Here is a 10,927-nt window from a genome sequence, read left to right on the forward strand (position 1 = left end):
GGCCTAAGGCAAACGAGATGGGCTAAAAATAAGAGAGAAGCTAAGATTATACCATTTTGCCCCCAAAACATAGCATTTTCTTTTTCGAAAGAAGCTATTTGTCTGATCTTCTCTCTCACCTAATTTTTTCCTCTGAAACTCTTGTGCATATATTTGGATAAAACAACATTATCTAAATAGAAAATAATTTGAATCTAGCAGTTATTGAAATAACAATGTGGAACACATCATAACCAAGCAGCTAAATGTTAAGCTATTATTCTACATAAAGGACCAATCCAAATTACTGTGGCTCCTATAAATGCTCACTTATATAAGGCTTGGTATTGATTGAAAGAGAACCATATATAGGACTCCAAAATACTTCATTTTTGTTTAATTTTTAGTTATTAAAAGCTAACATCTGAGGATTCAAAGAATCAAACTGTCACTTTTAGAGGACAATACCTCAGTATTCACTAAAAAAGGCAATAGTTTCAAGAAACTAACAAGAATCAGCATCAGAAAAGGGAGGGGTCACACCTGAGGACAGGAAGAGCACGTTTCAAGGGTAATTTTATAACGAAAATTTATAACATGTTTCTACTCGACAGCCCAGAAGTCCTGCACACTTAGAGAAAAGACTTGAGTCCTCTAAGTGCCATTATCTTTAAGAACTCACCCAATGGATGAAGTTCTGTAAAACTGTCAAAACCAAAGGTGTGCTGTTGAGCCTTAAAAGAGGAGAAAGAACACAATTAAAATCATTTAGTAATCATTTAATTCATGAATTAAGGGACAGGGGAAAGGAAGGGAGGAAGGAATAGAAACCAACAGTTATTTCACCAAACTTCTTATAGCATCTAGTCAAAACATGGTCATGAATAACAACTAATAAAGATTTGTCAAGAACAAATGGAGCTAAACCTAAGCAATTTCCTTCCATGACAGTGTAACAGGCCCTTTGGATGGGGGAAAGCTGTAGATATAATAAATCTTGATTTTTAATAAGATTTCAGAAGCTCTTTCTAGAAAGGTAAGTGCAAAATGGTCTAAAAACTGCATTCAGAGAATAGTCCCCAGTGAATCATATTTTTTTTAAATTGAAGGATATACTGAACAGAGTTCTGCAGGGATTTATTCTCTCTCCAATATTGTGCATTATTTTCATTAAAGAGGACGACGATGGGAAAGAGCGTACAGACACTTGTAAAATTTGTGGACAACACCAAGCTGGAAAGGGTTTCAAAGGCCTTGAAGGACAGAATTAGAATTCAAAAGATCCTAAAAAGCTGGGAAAATGGTGTGAAAAAACAAGGTGCATCCCTATTAAATGAGATGCAAGGTTCTATGTATAAGAACAATCATCTAAACAAACACAGGATAGGAATGAGACGGTAAAGAGCAGTCTGACACAAGAGGATTTCTGGGCTTTAGAGGATCGAAGGCAGAAATGGATCAACAACACTCTGCTGATGCCAGAGAAGAAATGGTATGCTAGGGTGCATAAATAAGTAGAGATCCCGCAAGATATGAGAAATATGAGAAGGTGGGAGATGCCAAAACTCAAGAAAGATGTGTTCAGAAAGGCTGGATATCTGAGACCTCTAATCATTCTATATGAGAAGACTGAAAACATTCCTATTCTGTAGTGCAGAGACTTCAAAATAAATAAAATGCTGCAGCACAAGGGATAATAATCATCTGCTCTCCATATCCTTGGAGGATAAGAGAACTAATGGACTTAAACTGCCTTAAAGGAAATGTAAAACAGATAATAGGACAAGTTCTCTAATGGTGAGGATACCACCAGAATAGCATTAGAACTGGACCAGATTGTGCAGGTAGGCTATGGAGTCCCTCACTGCAGGCTTTTTAAAAACATGACTAACGTCTATCAAGAGTATAAGTAATCCTTCCTGAGAGGAGTATGGGATAAATGAGGTAATCTTTTGAAAAGCCAGTCATTTGTATTTTCTGTGATTCTATGCAACAAAATAACATGCATCTTACTCTGTAATCAGTAAATTTTGTTCTCCGCTATTCTAAAATATAACAAATTATGGCTATTTCTTTGAGAACAGAACTCTAATTCTTCATCGACCTTCTGAGTTCTTTCTCTGAGTTTTTGTTTGCTTAACACAGACTAACAAAACAAAAATGTCACCAACATTAACAAGACTTGCACATGCGGATCGGAAAAGAAGAGATCCATGACTGGATATTACAGCTTCACTGTAGAACACTGATAAATTTTCATCTCTAGAGAGACTCTAAAAGAATAAACCAAATTATGCCAGAAAGTAAAAAGCACACTCTTCTCCATTGCTGGGTCAGGTACATCGGGACAGAGTACGCCACTGGGATATGCTCAGGTGAGATATATATTTAAGTAAAATATTTCTCAAACCCCACATTAGCTGGATGATAAGCTAGTGAAATTTTGCTGACTGAAGGGGAACAATGCTGAGCAACTTCCTTCCAATTTTAACTCTATCTCTGCCTTAAATCTTAACTCTTCAATTGCCTTTGCCCGTGAACAACATGAGAATCCTGCAGGCAATTTGTTACCCACAAGCTATAGGCAGGGGACCACTAAGTTACTGCTTAGTCATAACAGTAAATAACAGAGACATGAAGTCGGTAACATGTTTGCTTTTATAATTTTTATACTGTCTAGTCTTTTCCTTCTAAACAGTAGGTATATTGGGACAGCTAATAGACAAACTAGTGGAATGCCTGAAGTAAGGGAATTTTTAATATATTCAAGCTGCATAAAAATTTACACTTATTGGTCATCAATAACCATTATGGTAAGAGAAAACAATAAACAAGTAAGGCATATAAACATTTAGAACAAATATTATGATGACAGACACATTCCCATTAAGTAAAAGTATATTAATTGTTGGAAGAAAGGTAATTTCATTGAAAGACAAAACAGGCAAAACAAAGAATCTGAGCTGGCTGGTACATCTTAGCAGACTCTTTTTATTTCTGTGAAAAGGTACAGAAGTGTTTGATTTGTAAAACAAGTGATACCTTATGGGAAAGTGTAAAGAACATTCTTCTAGGCAAAAAAAATTCTGTTGTGTAAGTCAAATTTGCTGAATTTATCTTTTCCTAATTTGCTAAGGATATTTGCAGTGCTCAAAGCGCGTATAACTGGTGGGTTTAATTAATTTCTCAACTCTGCTACTTGAGGCAAAAGACGATGAAGAAAACCAGAAACGTGGGTGGGAGTGAGAACACAGCACCGCTCCCTGCCCTCCCACAACTTAAGCACTGGAAATTGATATGAAAGCAGGGTCTTGATATCTCAAGAGTTCATCTGCTTATTGCGTTCTTAAAGGTTATAATCCTCTGTTTGTGAAGCCACAATGGGTTGCTCTAGAGAAGATTACAATGTCACAAATCCTATCAGAGGATTATAAGTCTGTCAGGTTGTGAGTAATTATGAAGAAAAAGCAAACCTTCAGAGGACATAAAAATAACCTTCATAAAAGGAGGTATGGTGTCACATAATAAAAGCCTACATGGAAAACCAACCTCAGACTGTAGCGCTTTTGCAAAGCAAAAGCCCAGAAAATATTACAAGACTGTGAGTGCGATAGTACAGCACGGAGCCCAAGGGAAATGAAAAGCAGAAGAGAGAGGCTTCCAGCCAGTTTAGTCACAAGGCCAGTGATATCCCACTCCCACCCTCCTTGGATGCAGTAGAACAGCCAACTGATTTCACAGAACTCTGCTTCTACACACTTGGAGTCTCACTAGAAATAAGGAGCCCAAACCTGAAACAGGCCCCATCTCCCAAATCACTGTGACCACAGAGAATTCAGCACCTCACAACATGAGAGACTTCATCTCGAAGACAGAGGGAAGCTTCAGTCACCAGCTCTTGAATTTAACTGATACACAAAGACGCAGTTGTCTCTTTCCCCATTTGTAACCTGTCACACAGAGTTCAGAAGAGCTCACAGGCATAAGACTCATATATATAAATAATTCCCATAGATTTAAACAAAAAGTGTAGCACATTCAGTAAGCAAAAGGCCCTTTTACAGGAACATTGGGTGCACTTCCCTGGCTGGACTCAGATGGCAGCGGAGCCCCACACCTCTTCAGCTACATTACTACTAATTTTCCTTCTTTTATGTTTCAATTGCCCCTAAAATAATTACTCAAAGAAATATAATCTCTGACTTTCACATAGGTAAGTGGCTGAAGGATGTAGAGAGAAAATTAAAGGGGTGGAGGGGGGAGGATTTGTGTTGTAAAATTAGTGCTGTCCTCATCTGCACTTCAGATAAAAGTATTAAGAATGAAGAGTCCATCTGTTTTCAAGTGTGTGTAGATAACATTGCCTTCATCTGACAGCTGCGCAGAATTCCACTGCACTGGAAGGAAACTTGGGAATTTTGACATTTAGAAACAGGCACGGGGCATTGTTTAAGCAACAACAACACACTGACTACACAGCTCACTCATATGTCTCTGCAGTTTACCTCTCCTGCCAGAGGAAAGTCAGTTCCTCCTAAGGTATGAGTGGATTTTCTGACCTGGCTCCTTGACCTTCTTTCCCATGTCCAGATGAGTGACATTGTCTCTGAACATCAGCTCATGAATCTCCCTACTGTAATGCTTTCTCATAAAGACTACATCCACAATAACCTTGTTCATCAGCATCTCAAATTAGATCAACAAGGTGCTAAGAGTTACTATGCCATCCTATCTCTTGCTGATTTTCCACTTGAACCAACGGGAATTTTGGTGTCAGTCAGCGCTATGAACCCTGCTGATTCATAAACGCTTGCAGCGGGGGATACGCTTCACTTGCCTATGCTCTGTGCTGTCAGCACAGCCCACAACACCATTGTGCCATAAGGAGTTTAATATTTTTTTGAATCTGACAGCGTAACTGAAGATGTCCTAGCGTCCAGCATTTTTCTATGTGGGGGAAAAAAGCTTCTCCTCAGAAATCCACTGAGGATATCTGTATGTGAAAGACCATGCAACCTCTATCATGGAAGACAGCAACAGATCAAGAGGTTAACCATGTAGGAAGTGAACAGAAAACATACAGCACTAGACGTGAGTATGCTGAGAGGCACTCACATTCAGTGGCACTGTGGAGAATCAAGAGTATAGCATGTAGCATGAGACTAACTCCTACAATTGCTTTATAGGAGAGGGGAAGACACAAGACAGTATGTTTGATGACAGGCATTTACACTGTAGACTGTCACTTCCATTAAACAGAAACATTTTTTTGCTGGATGAAATGCCATCCCACTCATTTCAGATCCTTTTTGTGATGGTGATTAGACGGGTAGGTTGTCTGTGTTACAAGAATGTTTTTGTGATACAGTGCAGAGACAGAACAGATAACTGGCTAGCATAAATTGCCATGAAAAATATGTATTGTCTCAGAGCTATCACATTTAGAGAAAATACAACTACTCACATGACTTGTGCATCACTGATGAGAAAACAAAAAAAGTCTTCATATCATAAGGGACAGAGACTTATAGGGATGATCTACGATACCATTATATACAGAATAACACAACTCCATGTGTTACTGAGGGTAAAATCTCATCTTAGAAGCTGCATTGCAAGGCTACAAGTGTTGAGAGATGGCAGCAGTAATGATCAAAGCTTGGAAAGACTGTCAGATGAAGAAAGATTGAAAGGAGTGAAATTATTTACTTCAGAAAAGAGACAAATATTTGAAAAGTGGGAAAAAAACATATAAAATAATAAATGGTACAGAAGCTGGATTGCGAGCATCTGTTCTTGCTAAAATACAAAATCAGTTAAATTACAACACAGAGAAATTAAGATTAGGTAATAGAAATACTTTTTCAGTTTAGGACTTGTACTAGACCATGGAAAATGTTGCTGCAGAGTGCCATTAATTTAAGAAGAGCTGAAATACCATTTTATGACTATGTGGAGAACAAGACCATGCAGATTTATAACAGTTAATGCAAACCAAAAGGATTAAGAAGATTGCTGTTTTGGGGCATAACCTGCATTGCTGTTTCTGGCCATAAACCCTAGTGTAAGGGATAAGCATACACCTTTCAGAGACAATTTTGCATATAAATACCATTGGGGATCTTGCACCCTCCTGTCACACATTGTTGTGGTTTAACCCCAGCCGGCCACTCAGCCCCACACAGCCACTCACTCACTCCCCCGGGTGGGATGGGGGAGAGAACTGGAAAAGTAAAAGTGAGAAAACTCGTGGGTTGAGATAAAGACAGTCTAACAGGGAAAGCAAAAGCTGCGCACGCAAGCAAAGCAAAACAAGGAATTCATTCACTCCTTCCCATCGGCAGGCAGGTGTTCAGCCATCTCCAGGAAAGCAGGGCTCCATCACGCGTAACCGTTACTTGGGAAGACAAACGCCATCACTCTGAACGTCCCCCCTTCCTTCTTCTTCCCCCAGCTTTATATGCTGAGCATGACGTCATATGGTATGGGATAGCCCTTTGGTCAGTTGGGGTCAGCTGTCCCAGCCGTGTCCCCTCCCAGCTTCTTGTGCACCCCCAGCCTTCTCCCTCCTCGCTCGCAGAGTATGGGAAACTGAAAAGTCCTTGACTTAGTGTAAGTACTGCTTAGCAACAACTAAAACATCAGTGTGTTATCATATTATTCTCATGCTAAATCCCAAGCACAGCACTATACCAGCTACTAGGAAGAAAATTAATTCTATCCCGGCCGAAACAAGGACACACATCTAGTACTGGACAGAAGGCGGCTACTAAACTGGATAGACCACACATATTACATATATGTCTATATGTGCACAAACAGTGCATTATCTAATGAGTGTGCAGCCTGATTTTGATGTACCAGGTGTTGCAGAACATACCCTTGTATGGTCCTGCACGCAATGATGCTCTGGATATGAATAAGAATATCCTTTAAAAACACAACATTTAATGCAATGCCCCTGAAGGAAAGGGCAAAGAATCTAAATAAGAACACAATAACAATGGCAATACAATACTACGAAGAGAGAAAAAACTCAAGTTATATAGGTGTAGGAAAATACACACACACAAAACCTCAGGGAGGGTCAGTTCAACTGCATTGGGACAACCTACAGAGAGGCAAGAGCAAGTATATAGGTCAAGGATTTGAGTTTCACCCCAATAGGAGGCTCAGTCTCATGAATGGAGAACAGTCTTATTATCCAGGAAGGAACTGGTCTGAAAGGAATTCATTTACAGGCATAGTCAAGTTGTTAAAATCCCACAGCTCCCATTATATCTGGGATTTTTCAGAAATAGCACCTGCAGTTTCTGTTGGTGAGGCTTGTAGGAATGTGAAGATTTGCAACGGTGGATGAGCTAGTTTTACAATTAAGTATAATGCACTCAGGAACAAAGAGACAAATATGCATGTTGGTGGCAGTGCAGTTATGAATGGGAGGGGAGCAATTTTATACTGGTATTCTCTAATCACTCAGATCTATCCTGTTTTCATAGCTGTTATTTTCAATTTTAGTTAGTTCAGGGCATATCTTTTTCTCTTGAGTATCTGAAAATGCTCAACTACTATTATATTTTGCTCTGGATTTTCCCTTTTTTCCCCCTTGACTTCCCAGTGTTCTTTTGTCTGTCTTGTTCTCATTTCTTTTGTATGTGTGTCTGCAGGTGGCTTTTATAGCAAAATCTCGTTCTGCTTTCCTGCCCTTCCCCCATCCTCTCCTATTTTGCTACTGCATCGCCTGTCTCATTTGTTCTTTTCCTTATGCCTGTAACTGCTCATTTACTAATAGATTCCATTCTGTGCCTATGGAGTTATTTCATTTTCCCTGTCTTCAAGCACTGAATCGTTGACTTCATTGCTACAGAAAGAAATGAATCCCCAGGCCACTCTACAGAACAGGTTTCACTCTCCCATGGCTGAAGAGGAGGAGGAGAGTGGCTGAGCTTAAGGGACATTCATGGCAGGTTGTCGGCTCTTAAACAAGCTTACTATTGCAAGCAGCCTACTAGCATCCCTTCCTCTAACCCTGAGTATTTCCCATAATCCCAGCAACTTCTTGACAAGAATAATCAATCTAGGTGAACAGGACAACATATTCTATAAACAATGCAGAAAACAAAACAAACAAAAAGTTTTGGGTCTTTTGCCTTGTCTTACCACATTCATACATATGACCATGGTGGGTAAGGTGTTTCCACATTGGGTTCTTAATTGCATTTAGTAATTGCTAAGATGCCCATTCCTTGATTTCTGAATGAAGTGCATAAATTAGATATGACACCACCTTAATTGGATAGAGTGCAGCATAACTACAGCAGCGAATTACATTGTTGTGGTCACCATGATGCACACTAAAGCAACTCCAAAATTCACAATCAGGGAGGGGTGGAAACACTCCAAAAAAAGGAATTTCACTTGAAAAATGCAGTAAGCTGTTAGCTGTGACATCTGGATACAAGTTTCAATTGCACAGGCTGAGATATAGGTCAAGATAATAAACAGATAATGTAATGATCAGTCTTCATCAACTACTGGGACTGTGACCAGAAGCTGATGCCTTAGACATCTCCAAAGGCTCATTGTTGGTGGCTGGGATGTAAAACCCAGTTTCTCTAGCTATAAACTGGTTTTGGTGCAGCTTCCTTCCAGTTCTTATTTTCTGCTCCATTTGCCTCCCACAAGCTTTTCTATACCTAGACCTCTAACAGGTCTAGCATAACAGTCAAAAGCACTCTTCAGCATCTGAAGACCTTTTTTGTTTTTCTTTTTTTCTGTATGTATCATTTTCTGCCCAGCAGACATCTAGCTTTTGGGTGGTGAGCTCCAGCACGCCTTTTCAAACTCTTCCTTTTGAGCTGGCGGTAGGAAGATAGAGAGCAAACCACTAACACTACATCCAGAACGACTCCTCAAAGTCTTGGGACATCAGGAAGCAGCCTGGCATCACATTTCCTTGCTTCAGCAGAAAATAAGATAGGTTGTGAATATTGCAGGTTTTTTACAATATCACCATTGCTAATCAGGTCTGACTATTCATGTTAGAAACTGTGGCACAAACAATTTTTTGACTCTTTGTGATGTTCATATTCTCTGTCTTTTAAAAATAAATACATAAATTGGCAGTGGCACAGTGCAGCTGGTTATATGGAATACCGTGCTAGACAATGTACCAGTGTCAGGTTGCCAAAAGTAATGTATCAGCACAGCCACAGCTTTCAGGTTAAAGTTGTCCTCATTCAGTAAGGCCAGCTATTTGCAAATACCAATCACAGAATATCTGGTTTATAAGCATAAAGGATTTAACTTGGCACTAGGGGTCAGTGATAAAGCTGGTAGGGATTTTTCTGGTTAAACTTTCTTCCAATTGAAACCAATTCCTTGTATCCAAAAATATAATCCAATAGACTATTATTTGCTCCCCAAAATTTAACACTTACTATTTTTTCCAAATTCAGGAAAAAAAGTCAAAATCTCAAATTTCACATTGAGATCTTGTGAAGTAGTTGTAGACAAACTTCTTTCTTTCCTGAGAGAATCCCTATTCAGTATTGCTGAGACTGAAGCAGCATTTACAAGTATAAGACAACACTGCCGAGGCCAATACCTTTTACAGTTATAAATGTGGATTGCCCCAGAGTAGGCAAGGCAAGTCCTGTCTAAAACCTCCTAGCTGCTCACGGCTAAGCCTGGGCACCCCCAGTGGTTAAACTTACACTCCCCATCACCGTGCCTGCTGTAGAATTTCCATTACACCATTGTTACTTCAATTACCAACATTTCCTAAATAGCATCCAAATATAGGTGAATTTACCCATCATCATTACATTAACTATGTGTGTAGAAAACAACCTAAGTGTCCCATTCACTCACTTGTTTCTAGAAGCCCAAAGATAAGGAATCAGGTCACACACGGTCTAGCGAGCTTGCAAACAAATGCAACATTCACCAGTCATGGCCACTTGAACTAAAATTTATTATGATTCAGATTTAGATAGATGTATATATCAAGCTGAGATTTTCCTTTTGGGCCCTAGGAGTCCATTCCAATGGGAATCTCTTTATAAATAGGAATCTTTCTTCAATATGGTTCAATGCACTTTGCCAGAGTTTGGTCTTTTGCTTAATTTACTGTGTGCAAATGGCCAATTCAATGAGTAATTTGAACTGTGTCTTCTATGTGATGACTTAATCTTGTGTAAGCATCTGGGTATAAGTGAGGGGCACTGTGCAGTCAGTGCAGCAGTGAAAGAATGACTGTCATTAATTTGCTTGAAATTCATAATTCAGGAGAGTTCTGGGCTTTTAACAAGACAAAAGAGAAGTCAAAGATTATCTGGAAATGGAAAACATATTTCTTTACATCTTCATAAACACCCAAAGAATCAAAACCCAGCAACATTAGTAACCCAGCAACCTAGTAACAACATAGTCTGCCACTGAACACCTGTATGAAAAAAAAAGTACACTTAATTAATTTTCCCCAGTACATCTCTTCAGTACGTTTAAAGAGATGACTGAGTAAAAATGATAGGTCTAAGTAAGAGACAGAGGTAGAAAAGCAGTCCTGTTAACTCCACCTTCTTTACATTGTTTTGGCAAGTCTCCACAGCTGTGGTGGAGCACACAGAAATACTGGTGCTCACAATACTTTCATCACAGTGAAATCATGATGTTTTGACAGACTGAATAATAATAATTGCCACAAGTGAACTTCGTGGTAGTAGCATCTACGAAGTGCTGATTTAGATCTACTCAGAAAAAAATTAGTGAATGTAGTGGTAAAAGGTTGACACCTTCCTTATATTAAAGGTCCCACCCATGCTGGTATCTTTAGAGCTGCCCTGTTACCAAAATACGGCTGTGCTAGCATTCCTCCTCAAAAGTGTACTTGTAGATGCAGCCATAAAAGAGAGACATTTGGAAGATGTGGATGGTTGGAAAGAGT

The 10,927-nt window shown here is 39.2% G+C and overlaps 1 protein-coding gene across 1 annotated transcript in view; it reads left to right on the forward strand.

Annotated features, from left to right (window-relative positions):
• Positions 1–1,164: 1,164 nt before the first annotated feature.
• Positions 1,165–10,927, forward strand: part of LOC104084328 (protein shisa-9-like) — a 31,215-nt gene continuing 21,452 nt past the window's right edge. The window contains exon 1 of the mRNA XM_009588111.1: positions 1,165–1,297. Within this exon, the coding sequence (XP_009586406.1) occupies positions 1,165–1,297 (133 nt within the window). The remainder of the gene's footprint in view (positions 1,298–10,927) is intronic.

This window comes from Fulmarus glacialis, unplaced genomic scaffold, assembly GCF_000690835.1.
Source record: "Fulmarus glacialis isolate BGI_N327 unplaced genomic scaffold, ASM69083v1 scaffold40791, whole genome shotgun sequence".
Lineage (NCBI taxonomy): Eukaryota > Metazoa > Chordata > Aves > Procellariiformes > Procellariidae > Fulmarus > Fulmarus glacialis.